The 24,486-nt window shown below is 36.0% G+C and overlaps 1 protein-coding gene across 3 annotated transcripts in view; it reads left to right on the top strand.

The window, feature by feature from the left end:
* Positions 1-24,486, top strand: part of SPoCk (secretory pathway calcium atpase) — a 518,064-nt gene that overhangs the window by 120,417 nt on the left and 373,161 nt on the right. For all 3 annotated transcript variants that reach the window (XM_090398525.1, XM_090398527.1, XM_090398526.1), the window contains exon 4: positions 3,465-3,500. In XM_090398525.1, the coding sequence (XP_090254651.1) occupies positions 3,465-3,500 (36 nt within the window). The remainder of the gene's footprint in view (positions 1-3,464; positions 3,501-24,486) is intronic.

Raw genomic sequence — 24,486 nt, 5'->3', positions numbered from 1 at the left:
CTCAAGATCAAAATACAAAATAAACACATTTAATATAACAAAAACAATATACAGGGTGTTCGGGATAAATTTGACATATTTATAATTAATTATATTTTTCCGTAAGTTACATGTATTAACACACACTTCTCTTCATTTAAAAGTTTGGACCCTTCTTCATTCATATACAAGATGTCAGAAAGGATGGATAGCTGGAACCCACCTGAATCATGGAAGAGAATAACTTGTATCATGATGATTCGTGCCCGCCATCAAAATAAGGATATTACGACTGCTGCCCAATGCTCCCTGAATACAGTAAAAACAATCAGGCATGAACTAGAGACTTGCAATGGTGACTACGAGGATGTAGCAAGAAGAAAGATCCCTAGCAGACGATCTGATTGCGTTCGTACAGCAGAATTCCTCGCAAATCTGCAGGAACAGGTGTTGAAGAACCCTGGCATTGGAATTCGGGCTTTGTTCGTGGAGTTGCTAACTGTAGTCAAGCCCTGGATAACAAGGGTAGCCAATGGTAGGCCGTATGTATGGCAGCAGGATTCGGCCCCTTGCCACACCTCTGGGAAAAGTCAAAAATGGTTGTCTGAAAATTTCTACGACTTCACCAGTCCAAATGTTTGGCCTCCAAACTCCCCAGACCTTAACCCCATGGATTATTTTGTATGGGGCGCAGTTGAAAAAGACACCAATCGCACTTCCAGTAATACAAAAGCCCAGTTAATGGATAAAATTAAAACAGTTTTTGCGGCCCTTCCCAGGGAGACTGTAGCATCAGCTTGTTCGAGGTTCCGAAGCAGAATTGAAGCTGTGATCGATGCTAATGGTGGTTATTTTGAGTAAATCTTGTTGATAGTATTGTAATTAACTCTGCCTGTAATGTTTTTTTGTCAATTCATTAAATTTAATAGATACAAAGAAGATTTTCTTTTTCCTTACGAAACTGTCAAATTTATCCCGAACACCCTGTATATATATACACTTCAAACAAATATTACATAATTAACTACAAATTTAATTGGATCCAAGGCCTTTTAAAAATAAACTTACACTTAAGACTAGACTAAACACTTTGTTTTCACAATGACAAAATATTCATAGCCAGTTTCTTTCTCTGGCAAGGCCCTTTTCCGAAGATATATGACTTTATTCTTCATTTTCATAGGATCCTTTCTCATCACTTATGTAGCCCACATTAATTCTTCCTGACTCGATTCTGTCTCTTTTTAGTAGAAATAATAGTTAGATCCAGCGTCCTTAATACAGATGAAACTTCTTAATTAGAGTTTTCTCGAACATTCCTTTAGAACGTAAATAGCAACTTCTTTTATTCACTAATGCTTATTGACAGTCTTAACTCTCCCACTTTAAAAAATTCACAGTTCTACGATTCCCTTTTCGGAATCTACTATAAATCTCCCAATTAGCGTTTCCTCAAATATTCCTTTTAAAACAATCTATAGCGATATTTTCTTTTATTTATCAATACTTATTCCACTTTGAAACTTCATAGTTCCACGATTCCTTTTTTGGAATATACTATTGATTTTCCTTCGACTGTCACATAAAAAAACTCGAATTCCTCCGAATCTAAATATCTGCCGGCCTGTGTTCTAATTTCCTTCCGAACCCTCTCCTGTTTATTTCTTCGTTACTACGATACCAAACACTTTCTGTCAGCTGTTAATCACTCATCAACCTTCTCAACGAACATGCACACTTCATGAAAATGGCAAGCAAGAAACTAAATATAATGGCTGACACGGTGTCTCCGTTAGCGACAAGAGAATGTCTTCATAAAACACAAAACTTAATATTTTAAATTACAATAAATTTGTTTAGAGTAACACAACTATTCAAATCTGGTAAGTACATCAATTTTTTTTAACTTATTTACAATTCATTTTGACAAAACAATTTCAATAACGGCACATCGCAAGTGCCGATAATGCGTGTTATGAAACTAAAACTAATAAACATATTAGTTTTAGTTTCATAAACAATATGTTAAAATATTCAGTTTATGTTAAATAAGTTTATTAAAATACGTTTATGTTAAAATATTAACATAAACGTATTGTTTATGCTAACATAAACAATACGTTAAAATATTCAGAATTTTAAATTATGATTATTTTTACATCATGGTTACTGCTGCTTGAACGTCTTCAGTGGTGTCGTATCACTTTTCTTTCATCGGCAAATGAAGTCGGGGAAGAGAAAGAAGTCGCAGGGTGCTAAATCGGGTGAATATGGCAAGTGATCAAACACACAAACTTGGTTTTTGCTCAAAAACTGTCGCACAATGTTCGAACGATGAGATGGTGCATTATCGTACAAAAGTGACCTGCTGCCTGCATCACAATATTCATGCCGTACATGACAAATTCTCGCTATCAATCGCTTCAAAACTTCGACATAAAACTCACCATTGACTGTTTGGCCAGGCAGAACGAATTCTTTGTGGATAATGCCCTTGGAATCGTAGAAACAAATCAGCATTGTCCTTACTTTTGACTTCTCCAAGCGAACTTTTTTTCAGATGCCCCTCTTCTGGTGGTCTCCACTCAGCACTGTGATGCTTTGTTTCGGGTTCATATTCAAAACACCAAGTTTCGTCATTAATAACGATCGTTTCAAGTAAGTTTGAATCCTTATGAGCGGTTTTAATGAGGTCCTTGCAGTGTTCAATTCGATACATTTTTTAGTCATCAGTCAACTTGTGGGGAACAAATTGCGAATTCAATTTACGAAGGCCCAAACTCTCAGTCTAAATGTTGTGCACAGTTGATTTTGGAATCCCCAATTCATCTTCAATCAATCTGACGGATGATTTCATGTTTTCTTTGATGAAATCACGCTCTTTTTGAATGTTAACTTCGCTCAGTCCAGTTTTTGGACAGCCTGTCTTTTCGTCATCCTGAAGCATCTCACAACCACTTTGAAATCACTTAAACCACTCATAAACTCGAGTACAGGATAAACATTCATCACTGTATGCTTTCTGAAGCATTTGATGCGTTTCGGTAAAACTTTTACCAAGCTTAACACAAAAGTCAATCACAGCTCTCTCTTTGAAACTCATTTTTTGACTGTTCGTCAAAACACAGTCACTCTTGACGCTATAACTCAGCTTCTAATGAAACAAATGTCATAAACAGTTGACACAACACTAATGAAGGTTGCCGCTTTTGATAAAACAGGTGGCGCCACTAGTTTATTCTATTTTTGAAAAGTTAGATTTCTTTTTGGATAGAGGGTGTATTTTTAAACAGATAGATGTGCTACAAGTGTCTGAGGGAAAAGTAGCTTTGATAGCAAAAGTCTTGTTACATGTAGTTTTCTTTCTTTTATTTTAGAATAGATATAAATCAAATACTACATTAAATTCAATATCATTGTCAAATGGCATTTAATTAAAAAAAAATGAATACTTATCATGAGTTTAATTCTGAGTTTCTTTATAGGCAATTATCATAGTTGTTACGGTAGCTTTTGTACAAGTAAGTAGATAATGAAGTTTTGCTTTACAAGAAAAATTAATTAAATTAAAGCAATAGAATAAACCCAAGGTGTTTTATTTAAAATAAAAATAAAATTTCATTTAAATAAATTAAAATGTCTTGCTTTTCAAATAATAATTTTATAATGTGCAGTAAAATCTTGATACTTGCTGAAAACTGTTTTAAGTTAAAAATGTTTTACTGCTTAAAAAAACAACAACAGAAGACATGATCAGAATGTTGAATTCCAGATGAAGAGAATAGAGATTTCATAGTACCCATCTGTGGAATATAAAATGAAATGTGAGAATTAAGGAAGAATTCCTTAGTGAGTGTTCCAGTTAAGATTTGTGCAAGCATACTTCAAAAGAGGCTAAGAAAAATTTTGAATGGAAAACTTGGAGAAGAACAAGCTGGATTCAGGCCAGATGGAAATTTTCTGGATCATATTTCACTTTAAGGCAAATGTTTGAGAATTATAGGAATATAAAAATGGACCCTTCATTTAAAGTTACAATTACCATCTAGATAACAAATAAAATCAGTTGATTCTTTGATTGCAAACAGGAAGCCACTAAAATTTTTCTTATAGGCTCTTAAGGGACAGTTGTATAAGATGTTGCACTGATTGCTTCTCAGCTCCACAATCACAGTTTGAGGGAACTGCATTATCCTATTTGTGAAAATGGTTGGCACATCTACCGTGTTCTGATTTTATTGAGAGAGGACCCAATTCTACATGGTAATTCAAAATCAGGGGATTTCTCTGTGATACATGGCATAGTGTGCCATTCCATTGGTGATACTTCAAACCACCTTTCTGACCAGGTATCGTTCATGTATAAATTGTTTGCCAGAAGCACCTCTGCAGTTCTTAGTGGAGGATTTCTAGAATGAAATTTGTTGATATTAAGGTCTTCAAGGTTCAGAGTGGATAGTGAGCTGTTGAGTTGGATGAGATCTTCTTGTATTCTTGAAGAGTGCATTTGATCTGCATAGGTTTGACGGTGTCATATGATTCAAAATTGGGAGCCAATTAATAACAGTTGATTTAATTGTACCTGAGATCAAGCACATGGCATTATTCAGTTGTGCATCTATGAGTTTCACGTGGGCACTATTTTTCCAAACTGGAGCACAGTATTCTGCGGCAGAGTGGACAAGGGCTGAGCACCTCAATGCATTAGCTGTAGCATCCCAAGAGGTGGTGCAGAGTTTTGTATTGTATTATTTCTCGTTTTCAGCTGTTTTAGACAAGTGAGTTTTGTACGATAGCATCCTTGCAAGAATAACTCCACAGTATTTAGGGGTACTGATTATATGGAAGAAGGTAATCCTTGAGATAGACTTCTAAAGGTCTATTTGCCAATTTGTTGATAAAATGAAAGCATGAGGTTTCTGTTTTGGTTACACTAGGCTTGAGTCTCCATTTGTGAAAATATTTTCTGAGGGAGTTCACATCGGTTGTTAGGATTTTTTTCCATCGTTTCGACAGATTTATGTCTGGATACTATAGCCCAGTCATCAGCATATCCGAACTTCCTGGAGCATGTATTGGCCATGTCAGCTACATATAAGGAGAATAATAGCAGAGCTAGCACCGAGCCTTGTGGCAGGCCATTGTTTAGCTTTCTTTGCTTGCTTGTAGAATTTCCCATAATAACTTGGAGTGTTCTGTTGGTAAGCATGTTTTCTATAAGTCGAGTAGTAATCCAGCAGGTAATTTCACGAAGAAGTTTATAGATAACTCCTTACCTCCAGACTGCATCATACACAACAGTGAGGTCAATGAACACCACAGATTTTTTTTGCTGCTGCTGGAAGCTCACCTCTGTATGAAGTGAGAGAGAGAGAGAGAGAGAGAGAGCTTGATCCGAACAGCTCTGTTTAGGTTGGAAGCCAGCTTGTTCATGGGGAATTCTTTTGAGTAGTGTTGGGCTAATCCTATTATGTAGGAGGTGCTCTAATAATTTATAGCTTGTGCTTAGCAAGGCAGTGGGTTGATAATTTTGTAGAAGTTCGTTTGATTTCCCAGCCTTTAGAATGGCGATTGTTTTAGTTTGTTTGATGAACAATTGAGGGATGTTTCCAGCCTGTAGGATGTCAGTGAAAAATCATGCCCGCCATCGTTTAGCATACTTTCTGCAGTGCACTAAGAATTTCGGATGGATGCTGTCAATGCCTGGGACTTTTCCCACCTTTACATCCTTCAAAGCAGATGCTATGTCCTCCACAGAAAAGGACCAGGAGTACTCGTATATCAGCTCACTCATAGATTTAAGTCTAATGATTTGGGAGTCGATCTCTACAATAACTGGGCAATACTGGCTATATGGGAATTCTATCAGTACCTTTCTATAGGCTGGTAGGGTTGTTTAAATCTGTCAAAGATGACAAAACATAAGTCAGGGTTATAATCCTGTCTCCATGTTGCTGACCTAAATGTGCTGCGGTCCTAAGCATAAAAAATAAGGTACATTTCGTGTGACTCAGCCCAAGTAACTAGGGCTTCTCCATGCTAGTTGTTATTCAGTATTTCCATTGTTCATGATTGCTATTGAAATCACCTATATATACACAGCTGGGTGAGTCTATGGATAGAGTACTTGCACTAGCCATGAGATAGTCAGTGGTTGATAAGTATTGTTAATTGTTAAATTACCAACTTTGGTAGTAATGTTATGGATGTTGTCTTCTACAGAAATCTCATGGTTTCTGTAGAAGTTGAAAGTAAGGATGCATTCTCGATGATATTTCTAATATACATAGTAATCCCATATGATGAGATTTTTTCTCTGTTATTGCTCCTCATTTTTTGCATGGATTTCCTGTATTACAAACAGATCAATGTCATTATCCAACAAGATTTTTGATAAGCACTGGCATTTAGCCCAGCTTATACTTTCTATATTGATTTGACAGATTCTGACACTGTTCGAAATGCTGGTTATATGGCTTAAATGGGACAGCTTGTGGGGTTAATATATACACAACCAAAATGCATACTAATATAATCAATAAGAAAAATAGTTAATCAAGCAATACCATGGACTTAATAAGTCAGCAGTTAGAATTGAAAGTATGTACAGGAAAATGGTTTGATGTAAAATCAGGTATGAGACAATGTGTACATTGGTGTACATTATCTCCACTTGTTCATTATCTTTTGTATCACATGAAAGAAAGTATCATTAAACTTGGTATCAAAATTACTGTTGTTAATCTCAGCACTTTACTTTATGCAGATGATATACTTTGAAATGAATCCAGTACAACTTTGCAGGGCTCCCCTAACTAAATTGAATAAATGCTGTAATTTGAAATTAAAAATTGGAATGCAAAAATCAGCAATAAAGACATACTATTAAAATAGACAGGCATATTGAAAACATCAACAGAATCGTCAATGGGGATACTATTGAACAAGTCAAACATTTCATCTACAGTAGGACCTGTGCGGCCAGTATAGTACAGGTCCTACTGTACAATAGGACCAGAGACTTAGTTCATTATGATGCATGGTTTTGTTTGGTCTGGTGGTGAGGATTATACATTGGCTGTTCATAACTGTGACTTCTGCATGTGCCTTCTCCACTGAACTTGACCACATTCACAAAACCTAAGCCAATGGATAAAATTCCCGTCATTTCCAAAAAAATATTAAAACATCAAAACCACACATTCCCCCCCCTTCTTCAGGATAGAGACTACACCAAAGCTATCACCATTTCATATATCTGATGCACATCTGAAAAACTTAAATCCTAAAAAAATACACCCTTACAATCACTTACAGACCATATAAAAATTGCATCCCTTATCCACTCCACCAAAGACCATCCACTGTCCCTAGACTTGTCAGGAGTTTACTAGGTCCTTTGCTGTTATTCTGCTATGGCTAAACATGCAGGACAGCCAACATCAGAATTAAACATAAGGATTATATATGGTATTTTGCAGGGAAAAAAAAGTACTGAACTTCGACACCCCCTCCTTCAGTGCACGTTTTGTTAGATATGCATTCGACTGCAAGCACATCAATAGAAGAGCATGTGTATGGTCTATGACCAGCTATGCCTTCTTTTGGAGCCATAATAATTCTGCTAAGACTTAGAAGAGCCTTTGACTGAGGTGATGATACAGGTTGGTGGTGGGGATGCAGAAGGTGCTCATCTGTCTGCATCGTTTAACATATTGTTGCGTGCATCCATTGACAATGCTTGTTATCATTGGCCTCCTTTTCAAGTGCTTAGAAATGTTGCATAAAAGACGTGAATATGAAGAGGAACACAGAAGTTTTAGTCCAGAGCAGGAAGAGGAGTTTCTTTTTGTGAAACGACAAAGTAAACCAATGTGTGGCATTGATTTACTTCTGCATTTTTTAATTATTTATTTTAATTTTTTATTTACATTTATTTTTTAGGTCTTACCAAATTTTTTGTTCAATAGATTTTTTTATTTCAGAACGGAACTCCTGCAACAGAATAACTATCTAATTTTCTGCTGGTTTGAAAGTTTTCACAGACAGTAATATTCAGTATCTATTACTTCATTTTACCGTTTGATAAAAGAAGTAAGCCAATAATATTGTTGTATTCACCAAATCAGGTCATTCTAATTCCGGACAATTTCTTTGCTATCTGCAATCATTTGTTCAGCTATCTGTTGACATTATTCTAAGTTTTAGAAATTCTATTCTATATTTTCATCATATAAAAACCATTTACATGTATGCAACAAAAAAGAAAGTTCAGTAGTGTTGGGTTTTTTTTTTTTCCCCCTTAAAAAATTCCAAATATAACTACATTTACTACTGCTGGAAATAACTTTTGTCTTAACAATAATCTTCTCAGCTGGAGGTAAAGGCTAAAAGTTTAGATTACTCTCAATGCTATTGAGAACGAAAGACCACTTCTTCGGAAGTCACATTAAAAAGCCTCAAGCAGTAGTTCATAATACATTAGTAATGTCTTGTTTTGTTTTCAATATCCTAAATAGAAATACTGAGATTTCTTTTAGTATATCTTTTAATATCTCTTCTGATACAATATTTATTTAAAAATAATTTCTTAATTTATAATAATCACAATTTCACTTTTATTATCGAAAACTTAATTTGATGTAGTTATTTAAGAAAGAAAAAAATATTTGAATAAAAAAAATAGGTGCATGTGATGCATAGGCATTCAGCTTTTTTTTGTATTCATAAATTACATATATTGATAAATACAAAGAGTGACATGAACAATTTAACACTTGCACAGTTCATCAATGTTAACATAGTCATAGATGTCATAGTCATAGAAGCAATCGGCTCCTGCTCCACATTGCTTTTCTTCTTAATTATCCATGTTTCAAGGCTTTAGAAGCATGTTTAACTTCACAGTAAACTGAAGACTAACAATAACTTTAAGCACAGCAAGTGAAATAAATCGTAAAAAATACATAGAGCAGCAAAAAGGCAACAAAAACTCTCTCTCCTTTATGTACCCCCATAAGATGTAGTCACAAGGTGTTAAATCCAGACTTCTTGGTGACCAACATGTAATAGACATGTTCTGGGCAGTTGAACGTCCAATCCAACGTCGAGGCAAATTTTCATCCAGGTAATTTCTGATTTCAAGGTGCCAGTGTGGCCGAGCACCATCTTGTACAAATATGAAATTGTCATTGTCTTCTTGTAGTTGAGGCATCAGCCACTCGCATAACATGTCTAGGTAAGTTATTCCACACACTGTTTTTTCCTGGAAAAAGAATGGTCCATACACCTTTTTACGGGATACAGTGCAAAAAACGTTCACTTTGGGTGAATCCCTCACATGCTCCACTACAGCTCTTGGGTTTACGGTTCCCCATATACGAACGTTGTGTTTGTTCACTGTGCCACTAATGTGGAAGTTGATTCATCACTTTCTTCACTCCGTTGCTGCACGTCCATACAGAATGAGTGACGGAGGATTTTGTCGTTTTCAGTGAGGTTCTGCAATAATTGCAACCAGTAAGGGAACATTCGTAAACGTTTACACAAGATATTCTACACAGCCTTTTGTGGAACTTGAAGTTCTAAACTTGCACGTGTTGTCGACTTCTTCGGGCTGCGCGTGTAAATCTCACAAACACGAGTCACTGTTTCCTCGGATACAGGTGGGCTTCCAGGACTTTTCCCCTTGCACAGACAACCAGTTTCCTTAAATTTCTTGTTCCAATCATAGATTGACTGCCTTGTGGGTGGTTGTTTAATATACCGTGTTGTAAAACGACGCTGCAAGACAGTAACAGAATTTGTTTTTGCAAATTCAATCATGCAGAAAGCCTTCTCCACCTGGCTAGCAGCCATACTGCTCAACTTGTGTCAAGAGTGCTCACGTGATGCTGACGTCACGAAGACAAATGGAAAGCGGAGGTCGTAAACTTGAGGACTTTTCTATAAAACAGTACTAAATGCTTTCTGATGTAAGAAACGAATTTCAATTTATAAAGTTTTTAAACTGTCTATTTCTTTTAGGCTAACCCTGTATATAGACTTCCTGGTAACTTGGGAGGTTAATATATGTACTTTTCAAAGTACACAGTTTTATATAAAATATATGTATTTTGAGTTTTTAACCTTTAAATTTTAACTATTGTACATTAAAAAAAAAGGAGGGGCGCTCAACTTAAAATTGCATTGGGGCACCAGGATCCCTAGAGCCAGCAACACTGTTATATGGTTTAAACGAAACATTATATTAAGTAATAGTTAGTCTACATTTGAGTTTTAAGTCAGAATTGAAAGAAATACAGGAAGATGTTTTGATGCTAAATCAGGTGTGAGACAAGGATGCACATTATCTCCACTGTTACTCATCTATATGGATCCCAGTGTCAAGGAACGTGGTATTAAACTTGATATCAGAATTGGAGATGTTAATACTTTATGTAGATGATGTTATATTTTTAAATAAATCCAACACAAGATTGGATTTATTTAGAAGTGTTCTAAATAAATCCAAACTCATGGATTTATTTAGAACACTAAATAAATCAATAAATGCCTAAATTAAATAACTGTTGTAATAAATTTGGTATGAAAATCAGCAGCAAAATGTCAGACAATGAAAATAGGCAGACGTATTGAAAACATCAACACTTCTTTGTTCTTAGGCTCTCCAGTCAGGATGCTAACTGGAGAGCCTAAGAACAAGGGAAACATCTCAGCTATTTAGGAACAATTTTTAGTGAAGATAAAAAATTAAATATGGAAATAGACAATGGAATTAACAAAGCTTGTATTGTAGGAAATTGATTGTATTTATATGAAATAAGAGAGAAATTAGTCAAAAGACAAAACTAACTATATGCTAAGACAATGTTCAAACTAATTTTAACTTCTGGATCTCAGAGCTGTTTTAGAAACATTAACACTTAAAGACTAGAGACCACTGATATGAGTGTTATGAGAAAGATTAGGGAGTGAGCAAATAGCATCAGTGACATATTAAAAATGAATATATTAGGAAAGAATTTGACATTGAGAAATGTGTTAGCAGTGCTAATCTCAGGTGGTATGGTTAATTAAACAGAATGGGAGAAGAAGAGTTACTAAAACAAGTGTTTGCTGGGATTGCAGGAAAAATACTCAGAGTAAAACCAGAGTTAGGTGGTTTGATACATAAAAAGTGTCCTTGAAGACAAATATGACATGATAATATTGGAGTGTTGGCAGATAACAGATTAATTTGGAGAAAAATTATCAATAGGATGTTAGTAATGATGTAACTTTTTCATGTAGTACTATCATTATATCCTGTGCACCCTCTGAGAGTACATTCAGGAAATTGATAATGATGAAAATTCATCATCATCATATTCCTGACATGTACCCTCAAGGGATGTACAGGATATGATAGTACTACGTGCAAGACTTACACCATTTCTTACTTCCTATCTACAATTTTCCTCCAAATCAATCTGTTACCTGTCAAGACTCTGACATTATGATATCTTATATTTCTATCTTCTAAGGCACTTTTTACTGTATCAATCCACCCATATCTAGGTCTTTTTCCTGCCAGCCTGGTTAAGAACATTTGTTTTGCTAATCTTTCCTTTCTCATTCTGTTCAAGTGACCATACCCCGAGATTAGCTCTACTAACACATTCCTGAATGAATAACTGTTCATGTATGAACAATGTCAAGTTCTTTCCTAATATCCTCGTTTTTAATATGATATTGCCTTTTGTTCATGCCTCGCATCTTTCTCAAGACTCTCATATCTGCGTCTCTAGTCTTTGGTGAAGAGTTTTATTTCTAATCCAGCTCTCAGATCCATAAGTTAAAATTGGTTTGAACACTGTCTTGTATACAGCTAATTTAGTGTTTTTGTTTTGACTAATTTCTCTCTTATTCCATATAAATTTATTCAGTTTGACTTCCTACCATACCAGCTTTATTGATTCTCTTGTCTGTTTCCATATTTAATTTACCATCTTCACTAAAAATCGTGTCTATGTAGCTGAAATGTTTTACTTGTTCTATAGGTTCTCCATTCGCAACGCAGTTGATATTTTCAATGTTTCTACCCATTTTCATTTTCTTTGTCTTGTTATTGCTGACCTTCATACCATATCTATTACAACAGTTATTCAATTTAGTCAGGGAATCTTGCAGACTTCTTCCGGATTTATTTAGAACTATGACATCATCAGCATAAAGTAAAGAACTGGGCTCCAATTTTGATATCAGGTTTACTACCTATTTCCTTCAAACTGTGATCCATATAGATAATGAATAACAGAGGGGATAATATATATCCTTGTCTGACATCAGATTCGACATTAAACCATCTTCCTGTACTTCAATTCTAACTGCTGGCTTACAACTCAAATAAAGACTAAGTATTGCTTGATATAATGCCCCATTGACACCATACAACTGTAGTGTATTGAATAGCTTCTCTCTTGGCACCTTGTCATATGCCTTTTCCAAATCGACAAAACTTAAATACAGATCTTTGTTATATTTCCATGCTTTCTTGAATATTTGTCATAAAGTGAAAATCTGATCCTCACAGTTTTTATTTGGTCTGAATCCAGCTTGTTCTTCACCATGCTTCCCCTCCACAATCCTTCTCAACTGTATACTTGCATAAATCTTACCAGGAACACTCAGTAGGGAAATACCTCTGTAATTCTCACATTCAGTTTTATTTCCCCTTTTATGTATAGATAGTATGGCAGCTCTACTCGAATCGTCTGGAATTCGTCCCTCTGTCCAGGCCTCCTGAACTATGCAGTGCAGCCACTGCAAGACTTATACCTCCATACTTGAGCATTTCTGGTCGAATATCATCTACTTCAGCTGCCTTTCCACATTTCAGGCTTTTGAATGGGGTGCTTAAGGGTCAGAGCTGTATAACTGAGAGGAGACTGCCACCTATCCTTTAAAGGAATGCAGAGACCCAATCAGGGGGCTTCTGACCTAATGTCCAATCTCACTTTCTTGTGGTGCACCCTGTTAGGTATCTACCTGGATACTGAACGAATGAGGATGGGCTGACAATTTGGGATTTAGCCCAAATCATATTCTTATTGGCTTAAACCACAATATAAAATGATGATGAATTTACTGTTTTTTATTTATTTATTTATTATTATTTACAGCATGTCTCCATGGAATCCGGAGACTCATCGCGGAGACCTAAATCAACCATCACACACACACAAATCCCATCATACCTCTCCTTGAATACATTCACTGTCAGGGAACTCACAACCATTTCTGGCAATCCATTCTACTCACTCACTACTTTCCACACAAATAATCTGGTCTGTACATCCCTTACTGATCACACTCTTACACAACTTCCACAGATGGTCCTAGTTCTCTAGTTGTCATATATTGAAAAATTTACTTGCATCAATTTTATAAAACCCTGTATCTATCACGTCCCCTCTTTTCTGCCTATCAACTAAACTTTGTATCCCACAAACTTTCAACCTATCCTCCTAGGGAGTATTCCACAGACCATCACTCATCTGTGAATCCTTTCGACCATCTCCTGGTTCACAAGAAACCCGATATGCCTTCTGAACTTTAACTCTTTATTCACCATTAATTATCTCCAAGTCCCTAGCTTCATCAATTTCCTGGAAGCCAATACCATCAATATATATGATACACCACATGCAACCTTTTCAGTCCGAAGTGCATAACTTGACATTTTGTAACATTAAATTAACGATCATTATTCTTTGCCCACAATGTCAATTTATTTAAATTATCCTGCATGATATCTACATCACCTTTATCAACTATTGCCCTCCCCAGTTTTGCATCATCAGCAAACAGCTAAATATCCCCTCTTAAATCTTTCCCTATATCATTGATATACAATTAAAGAGTAGTGACCCTAGTACCGAACCCTGAGGTACTCCACTAGTCACCATTATTTTCCTAGACTCCACTCCATAATATACTCTCTAGTGTCTATCCTTCAGCCATCCCCCATATCCATGCCACTAGCCTCATATCTTATCCTCTCCAGTTTTTGTGTGGTATTCCATGTGTTATTCTGCCAGATGCTTTGGCAAAGTCGAGCAGTATCATGGTGTAGCCATCATCTTTATCCAGTTCTGCTGTCACATTTATTATGAAATGTGAATAAGTTACGAGAGAGTACCTATCCTTTACAATGCCATGCTGCTCCCTATAAAGTATCACATCTCTATCCACCCACTGTTGTATTTTACCTTTCACCAGCTTTTCCAATACTTGAACAACCACTCCCAATATATCAATTGGTTTTAATCATAAAAACGTATGTTACAGTCTGCACATAGTTATAGTAGTTCATTATAAAGGTTTCAGGTAAGTGACATTAATTTAACCTAATGTAACAACAATTTAAATATAAATTTTAGGTTTTTGTAATTTCATGATCTTCTAGTTCTTTCTTATTTCCTGTTATTGTTTTTGCATTTGTACTTTTTCATGTTGTCATTTTGTGTATTTTATGTAGAGTGTTTATTTTTAGTCTTTAATATATGCGTTCTTGCCATTTTCTGTTGTTTCCCTGGATTTTCTTTTGTTTTATTTTTTATGATTTAACCTTCTGTTTTTTGCTGTATTGCTGTTGTAGTCTCTACTCATGCTAGAGATAGTGCATGCTTTGACTAACAGTTATCTTGGATTAACAGGAATTTTCCTTCATTGTGCTGTATATCAGGTATTTGGATTCTATGCTCTTTACAATAGTACTCTTTTTTGGAAGAAAGGAGAACTGAATCATTGATGCATTGCATGTGACAGTTGTTGTTGAAATGGATAATACTTTGTAATCCTTGATGTTTGTCAGTAGTTTCTACTTTATCTCAACATTTTGTAGAAAAAATTTCATTGCTTGATATGGACTATCATCTTGGTTATTGCAAGCCTCAAGTGGTTTGCAAAACAAAAATGCAAGCTGTCTGTTTTATAGGGAAAACCTATAATTATCTAACACTTGGCTCTTCCCTATTAAAAATACCTAGAATTTTTTAATCTTTTATAGATGAGATTGAAACAGAAAGGTGTTTCATATCCTTGTTCATTTTTGTCTTTAGCCAGAAAACAAAGAATATTTTATATGCATTCTTCGCTGAAAGTCTGCTAAATTTTAACCACTGCTGCAGAAGAGATCTCTCTCTGGAAGCTTCTTCCCCCCCCCCCCCCCCACCCTCCCCAGGTATTTGTGACACATTGATGGAATGTGTTTACTCTGTGCTTTTATACAGCGAGTGTGATATACAGATTATTTATTTGAATTGTATTGCTGTTGTAGTCTCTACTCATGCTAGAGGTAGTGCATGCTTCGACTAACAGTTATGTTGGACAACCGTGTAAACTTCAATGCAGTCCTATCTGATCTCTTGCAAGAAAGAGCTCACATCCCCCCCCCCCTTTACATTCAGTAATACATGATCAGATTTCTCTACTCAGACTGACCTGCACTTTCGATATTTCTTGGCACAACCAATTTCAACTATAGCTTCCACATCCACCAAAAAACGTGGTGTACTTTTTTGCACAAGATACTACTTCACTTGAACACAGCTGCTAACTCTATACAAAGCCCAAAGTCACCCGGCCATGGAATATTATTCCCATATTTAGGGTTGAGCACCAAAATCCTCTCTAAGATTGCTTGATTCTACCCAGAAGAGGGAAATTGGCTAAATAATGGTCTCTCTCTCTCACACACACACACACACACACACAGATGAGTTTCTGCCTCTTCTACAGATACTTCCATGGACAATGCTCTGCTGAATTGACTATTATTCTTCTTCCACTCTCCTCCAAAATCATTAAAACAAGAGCCACTCTTAACCAACACCCTTTTACGTTCCATCTTGAAACTCGCCAAACCAATTTCATTGCCTCCTCCTTCATCCCATCTACTTCTGTCTTTTGGAACAGTCTCCCCCCACTCTGCCTTTCTCAAAGATTACAACCTCAGCTGTTCAATCAAAATGTAAACAAAGACCTTTCTTCTATTCCTCTTGCATACACATGGCACTAATGTGCTGTTAGGTCTAGTGACCTTTCATGTATGGATCAGATATTAAAAAAAAAAATGGTTTTAAATTTACAAGGAGTCTTGTCTAATTAGATCATAATTGACTTTGGATGGTTTACATTTTGAGGGTTGTTTTTTTGTTTAATGTATTTTTTTTTTATTATATCTTGTCTGTGTTCTTTGTACTGTGTTTCAATAATGGCAGCCACTGTAAGTCAGTTTGTTGATATGCTATTGCCTACTTAACTAACATTTAAGCACTGCATTTTGCATAGTTTCCTATAAGATTTTTATGACATGCAGTGCTTGTGGTATGTTTGCATCCTGTCAGTTAGGAATGTGGCAGATAAGAGACTGGGTGCATTTTTATTTAAAATGTAGGAATAAGAAGGGCTCAGTGACATAAATATCAGCATAACCAATTTCAGTAGTTGTAGTAGAGTGTGTTGGAAAAGAGTGAATGTTGGCAGAGAAAGAGCATGATCAAGGGTGAGAAAGATGAGCATGATGTGGAAATGGATATAACATTAAGGAGTGTAATAGATTTAGTGGATGGTGATAATTGGGTGGGTGAATGTCAAGTAAGAGTAGGTTGCATGGAGTGAGAGAGAGGTACTTGAGAGAATTAGTGGAATTGAAAAGTGGAAGAGAGAAAATATGAGAACCAGAGGAAGGTGAGATAGTACAGGAGCTAGAGATGGACAGATGACAGGAAACCAGGTAAGTGAGAGTACAAGTAGAGAATGTCAGAAGAGAGAGAGAGAGAGAGATGGTGAGTGGATGCAGGTGAACAAAAAATGAGCAGTGAGGGAGGTGCAATATATGGAAATTCAATTATATATGTGGTGTACAAAATAGAATGCTAGAGTTCTTGCCTGGAGGAACAACAGAGAGCAGCAATTAAGCAAGAGGAAAGCATGGAAGAGATGATAGCAATGATGGATATGAATGATCTAAGAGGTGACATGAATTGGATGGCAGATCTTGAGGTTGATCTGAATGATAGTTTAACTTGGCAGTTTTTGTCCTATCTGTGTGTGTGTGTGTGTGTGTGTGTGTGTGTGTGTGTGTGTGTGTGTGTGTGTGTGTGTGTGTGTGTGTGTGTGTGTGTGTGTCTTTTCTTACTCATATCCCCTCCCCTTTCCATTTCTAGGCAAATTCTGTTCCAAAATTCAGTTCTGATTCTCATGGCTTTTACTGATATTCAGAAACTGAAGTAACAACTTGCTTTTAGTGTAGAGATTATGCATTACAAAGTTATATGGCATAGTAATACTACTGTAAATGGCTACAACTATATGGTGGTTCTGGTAATACCAAGGCATACAGTTGCATTAATAAATGTGAACAAACAAGTTTTGAAGGGGGAAAAAAATCCTTATCATATAACAAAACTTAAATCCTATTTATGAAATTTTCACTCAGTTTATATACTACTGTAACAAAAACATAATAAGTAAATCAAGATTATATGAGATTTTTAGGAACCTCTCTGAAGTTTGTAAACTCATCATAGGAGGCCCACTGGCCATTATTACACAGTACTATCATGCCTACCCTTAAATTCATTCACTGACAAGGCAGTCACAGCTCTCTGACAATCACTCATCATCCAAAAAATCTAGACCTCAACAAATTTGATTGCATGAGATTGCCCCAAATTTGGGAGACGTACATCAGGAGACCGAGCCCAACGGCCAAGAATTCCTACATAGCCTGCTGGGGGGGCATCAGGACTTTTAGGCGAAACAATAGCTTTTTTGCTTCGTCCTCATTTACTGTGTGTAGTGCCTCTGCGTGCATGTGTCTTTATTTTAAGTTCCTTTGAAGATGGTGACATGACAATATGAAAATATTGGAAATATATATATTAAAGTTTGATTTAATTTATATTCTAGTGTGCGTTGTGAATTCCTTAAGTTAATTAATAATCACAAGAGGTACAAGAACTTATTGCACATCAGGGCCATGTGTGAGGTGCAGATAAGGGTTGAGAAAGAAGAAATTTTTGACATTTTTCTTAAGGAGCTGGAAGTTGAAACTGAAACACATATGGGAAAGATTGTTCCAGAGGACAGAAGTGGGTGGAATAAATGAGAAAGAGGAGAAACAGGTTTGATGAGTTTGCAGTTGTACTGAAAAGGAATCTGGGCAGCTTCTGCTCTAGTTTTAACAGGCCTTACAACAGGTGGAGGAATGATATTTGCCAATTCACTGCAGCAGTGACCATGGAAGAGACACAGAGCTGAAACATTGCATTTGAGATAGAGGTTGAAGTGAGCATCTGAGGGAAGGATCAGTTAAGAGCCAAATTGCTCTCCTCTGGACAGCATCAAGAAATTTTAAGGAGGTTTTAGGTGCACCAAATGTGTACCCCAAATTTTTGAGCAGGGGCCACATATTCTAATGTTGGATAGAGGAAAATAGAGAGATCAGTACTTGGTATTACCATTCTAGATAGAAAGCACAGTATGAAAAATGGCTTATTAAGAAGAAGATAAATTGAAACAAGTTTAATTACGGATATCATAATTATATCCTGTTTCAGATTACTTAAGGATCAAAACTAAATTTAAAAAAAAAATTAAATGTAATGGGTTTCCTGGTAGGGGAAGACCTATTACATTAGCCTGTAGAGAACTATCTGGGGATGCTCCTGACCCACCCACTGTCCAACTTTTACCTTCTCATGATGAACCCATTGCTTGGCTAAATAAACAAGGAAGTTAACTAATCGTGTTCTTTATAGCTCAAAAACTATATAATATATTATGATGTTACAATATAATCAGATATAGTGGCTGAGGGATTGTTTATTTATACAAGGCTCCTTGTTCTGGAATAGCTGCAGCAAAATTGAAGATAAATACTATCATTGTGGAGGTATGTTAATATAAAATAAGTAGGAAAACTATCAAAAGAATTGCAGAAACATGTTTATATAATTGATGTCACTGAGACTAAACCAACCTTCTAAATGATAAGTACAGATGATTTATTAATACACAAGAGATAAGGAAAGGGGAAGTAGCTGCAGTATTCAATGCTAAGTATGAAAATTGAGCTTCTTGAACTCCAATCAAGAAGCTCATCTTCATGCTTATTTGTTGACATCGGTAGATTTCAAAATGGAAAATTGGGCACTGGAACTTACTTGTGCCTATATTTTCAAGGAGTTTTTCAAGTTGCTGTAGAGGATAGCTGATGTAAAAAAAAAAAAAAAAAAAAAAAAAAAAAAAAAAAAACAGGAAAATCTGATTTTGAATTTTGTTAGAAACTAAATAGCATTGTAAGAAATGAATTTCAGAGATGTAGAAATATTTTGAGAAAATTTAGAGAAGCATATACAGAGCTAATGTGTTTCACATCTTTTTTTTTTCACACTATTAGAACACCAAAAACAATAATCAAATGCCTCCGTAGCGCAATTGGAAGAATGATGGTGTGTTGCGTCCTTTGATTAGAAAAGGTCTAAGTTCGATTCTCATTGTGACAGGAGGAATCTTTATATGAACTTTTTCAATTGAAGGTGAGTTAGCTGATCTCATAAGGAGATAGCAGGGTTTTTCCTCCTGGAAACTCAGGTTTTCATCCCGCATACAGACAAATCGGCCCTTCAGAACACGCAATTTACAGACAAAAAAATACTAGTTGTGGTAGTGGTGGTAGGCGATAGATGACATTTATGTAGATGATTGGTAATAGAAGTTCGGTGTAGTGGTGGAGACAGAGAATTGTACAGAAGGTGTCCTCCTGCGATGAGTCTTCAGATTCCTTATAGGTATCATGAATAATAATATAAACTGTGATGAAGAGGTGAATTATACCCAGCACCTAAGCCTGTCTACACATTGATGTACATTAGGTTCTGTACCCTGTTATGTGTATGATTGATATTTAAAAAAAAATCAAATGATAATACTGCAAGTATCAGCTACATTCTTGCTCATCACGTAGCCTAGTCATTAATAACACTATGGGAATGAAAAAGATTAGGGAATGAACAGATGGCATGAATGGCGGAACTATATTAAAAAAAAAAAATGTGGATATTAGGAAGGAATTGGACTTAATCAATCAGGAATATATAAGCCGAGCTAATGTAAGATGATATGGTTACTTAAGCAGAATTGAGAGGATAGGTTAGCTACTAAACAAGTGTATTTTTCTAGGATAGCAGGAAAAGACCAGTGAAAGACCAAGATTTGGGCAGATTGATTTAGTAGGAAGTGCATTAGAAGACCAAAATATAAGATATGATATTGGAGTCTTTACAAATAATAGATTAATATGGAGAAATGCCATTGAAGTGGTAAATATTTAATGTAGTACTATCATAATATTTTGTACACCTCCCTTGAGGGTTCATATCAGGAAGATGGTGATGATGGCAGCATCTGTATCCTTTCTTCAGTAATATCCAGTTAGATATAGCCAGTAAATTAAAAAAATGCAAAGATTAAAAGGAATCACGTTGCCTGGAATTTGCTATACTGAGGAAATTGTCAGAACAGGAATGTGATTATCATCATGCAGTGAAGTGTAACTATGTAAGCACTAAAGTGTAATGATTAAGGAAAACTATTATCCTCGATCATTACTCCCATAAAACAAAAAAATGTGAAATTTCACTCTATTAAGACCAAAAGTTTGACAGAATTGATTCTTCTATAGATAGATAGTCATGGATTACTTAGCTTGAGCATTCTGTTTTCTCACACAGTTGCACTCACTCACTCATTATTGGTGATGACTTCCCCCCTCCCTTCATACTCCATCTCTACCTGCAATTGTTTAATGCACACAGAGCAGTCCACTCTGATTTCTTTCCCATTTATACTAATGACTGAGAACTGACACCTGTGTTGGCTGTGCTGCTGCTGTGTTTCCTGACATTGCTATCTCCAACCAGATCCTACCTGATTGCAGTAATTATACAGCAGCATTGCATGCCATTCAGCTTGGACTTTTGCACATAAAAAACACCACTACCAAAAGTATGTAATTTATACAGACTCATTGAGCTCTTTACAGGCTGTATTCTCTCGTATGTATAATCCACATTCAGTGCTGTATGAAGTTATACTTGCAATTTATACCTCACAACTGAAATCAACTACATCCATGAGTCCCCCCTCCAAAGAAAAAAAAAAAAATTCAAAACAGCTCCACTGCCATCTCTTCCTTCCATCCAGACAACTAGGAAAAGCAGCATGAATTCTTAAAAGGTATTCAAATTTCCTTCCAGCCCTACCAAAATTACCTGTTGTATAAAATAAAAATCCTTAATTTTGCTGTTTGGTTGTACTGGATTCCCAGCTGCATTGGAATTAGAGGACATGCGATTGCAGGCGCAGCTGCTAAATCAGCTCATACTTTTTCCACGTACTGTTTGACAGTACCATACCAGAAAGAGAAGTTTTTCTTGCTAGGCTATACATAGGTCACAGTCATCTTACACATTTACTGAGGGCTGATGACCCTCCTCTGTGTGAAAAAAATGCACTACATATCTTACTATCTGTCATATTCTGGCAGAATGCCAGCACTTTACACACGAGAGGAATGAAATTTTATCTGGCCAATTCATATACACTCAAGCAGATGTTATCAGACTCAGATTGCGTGATGTTTTTAACCTTCTATAAAGAATTATTTGTATACAAGCACATTTAACTGTATTTTGTTATATGTAGATACTGCATTGCTTAATTTGACCTTGTGTATTGCTGTGATCTTTGCTGTAATTTTGTTTATATGTAGATACTTAACTACTGCTGTAATGTTTCTAAACTTACTTTTTGTGCATGCATATTGTTTACTAATTTGATGTTGACTATTTGTGTACTGCTATAACCTTTGCTGTAGTTTTATTTATATGTAAATATTGCATTGCTTAACTTAAATTTTTGTACATAAAGTAGTAAATAATATGCATCTTTGACTATTTATGTATTGCTGTAGCTTTTGCTGTTCTTGCACCAATAAACCAACCAACCAATCATTCTGCCTCTTCACTCCTCATTCAACATTTCACTTCAAATCTTGTGTCAGCATCATTCTCTTTGTTCAATTTTATAGGGAGGGGAAAAAACTACAGGTTGAAGGCACTAAGTGTTTCCCTTCTTCCCTTGCTATTACAGTCTCTTATTGTTGTTTTTATGTGACACCTCCCAGAACTCATTGTAGAAGGGCACTTTACTCCACTACACAACTAGCACTCTACTTAATCAACATTACTACTATCAGTACAATGCCATCTACTGCCTAGACCACCAATAATGCTTTTGTCTCTAGATTGTACATTTTCTCATGGTTGATTTGCCTGTTCAAAAATATTTTGAAAAATTGCCTTAGCCACCAGTTCTCCACCAATCTGCCATGTGGCTACGATACCTTAATGAAATGTTACTTGATATGGCCATATGCCATGGATATGTTGAAACATTCATGGCATGAACAGAGATTATCCTAGGATCTATTTTTCCTCTGATAGAGTAATAGTTGTATGCCCTTCATTGAACCTTGTGCACTTCTGTAACCTTCACGTTGTTATCCATGTGCCAATAAACCATCCAACCCTTCATTGACAACAGTCACCATTCTGTTCAACTGATTTTTATCCTTTTCTCTTTTTTGTTTGCAAGAAACTTGCTTATGCCAGTAGGATGTATACGAAGTGTGGCTATTAAATAACGAGACTGGTTGCAAAAAATGTGATTTATTATTACAATTGTACAACTTAATTGTTATCCCCTTCAACATACTCTTCTCCTCTATCTATACACACCATTGCATACAAATTTTCCAATGTTGGAAGCAGTGCTGCAAGTCAGGTGTTATCTGCTTCAGCAGGTGCTGCCGTTTTCTCCTTTACCTCATCCACTGATTGAAAATCAGTGGATGAGGTAAAGGGTGCCACACTGAAGGGTGCCCTTCAGTGTGGATTTCAATGGAAAAAGGTAAAAGTCGCATGGAGCTAAGTCCGGCGAGTAAGGTGAATGGTCCAACACTGGGATCTTCTTATGCACTGGAAAATTCCTGTGTCACTGAGAATGAAAAAAAAAAAAGCAAGAATGAGCAAGTCAACACTGAAGGCAATGCTGATCGTTTTTTTTTTTTTTTATATATATATATAATATATATATCAATGGCATGGTAATGGTTGAATGGATACCAGAGGGTCAGACAATTAACCAACATTATTACATTGAGGTTCTGGCTAAGCTGAGAGAATGAGTGAGGAAGAAGAAACCCGATTTGTGGAAGAACAAAACTTGTATTCTTCATCAGGATAACTCTCCAGCACACAGGGCACTGTCTGTAAAGCAGTATCTGGCTGATAAGAAGATCCCAGTTGGACCATCCACCTTACTCGCTGGACTTAGCTCCAGCGAGTAAGGTGGATGGTCCAGGGGAGTCCTTACAACAAGTAAGGACTCCCCCTGATCTATCTATACACATACGAATATTGCATACGAATTTTCCATTGTTGGAAGCAGTGCTGCAAGTCATCAGTTGAAATCCGCATTGAAGGGCACTCATTTTCAGTCAGTGGATGAGGTAAAGGAGAAAATGGCAATGCTACTGAAGCAGATACACCTGATGATTGCAGCACTGCTTCCAACAATGGAAAATTCTTGTGCAACACGAATTTTCCATTGTTGTGCATACTCCCCTGATCTATCATAGATAGATAGATCAGGGGAGTATGATGAACGGTTAACAATTCAGTTGTACAATTGTAATAATAAACCAAATTTTTGCAACCAGTCTCGTTATTTAATAGCCACACCTCATATATCCATCACTTTTCATTCCTCAAACCCAGAATCGTTGCGGCGTTATTAAAGTACTTGCAAATAAACCTGGAAGATTAGTAGCCTCGCAACCGTAATCAGCTACATCCACGAGCCCCCCCCCCCCCAAAAAAAAATCTAAACAGCACCACTGCCATGAATTCTTAAAAGGTAATCAAATTTCCTTCAAGCCTTACCAAAATTAGTTATCCTTCTCTGCTCATCTTCACTTAGATCATTTTATTGTCTGGATTCTTTGTTCCTGCAAATTGGTGTTCTTTGGCCAGACTAGAAGATAGTTCTTTGCCTTCACTCGTCAATAATTTTAGTAGTTGCTTTGTTAATCGATATTGGATCAGGCATTGAGGGGATTTAAAATAAATTTTAAAAAAAATTAATATACCTCAATGTGAATGGGAGGTGGCAACTGAGAACTAATTCTGTGAGTAGCATCTCTAGAAGATGGCCAATTAAGTGTTATACTATGATAGTAAACATTCTTTATTCAAAAATATCATTCTCAGTAAACAAGTAATATCTATTTTAATGATTTACTTAGTAACATTATCTTGCCTTTTCATTTTGGAAGCTTAAAAGATTAAAATTATAGTGTTTTCAGGGATATTTATTTAATTTCAGGGATTTTCA

Source organism: Typopeltis vanoorti, chromosome 9 (genome assembly GCF_054136105.1).
Source record: "Typopeltis vanoorti isolate ZY-2024b chromosome 9, IOZ_Tvanoo_1.0, whole genome shotgun sequence".
Classification (NCBI taxonomy): domain Eukaryota; kingdom Metazoa; phylum Arthropoda; class Arachnida; order Uropygi; family Thelyphonidae; genus Typopeltis; species Typopeltis vanoorti.
The sequence above is the reverse complement of the archived record's forward strand: the minus strand, read 5'-3'. Positions and strand labels throughout refer to the sequence as shown.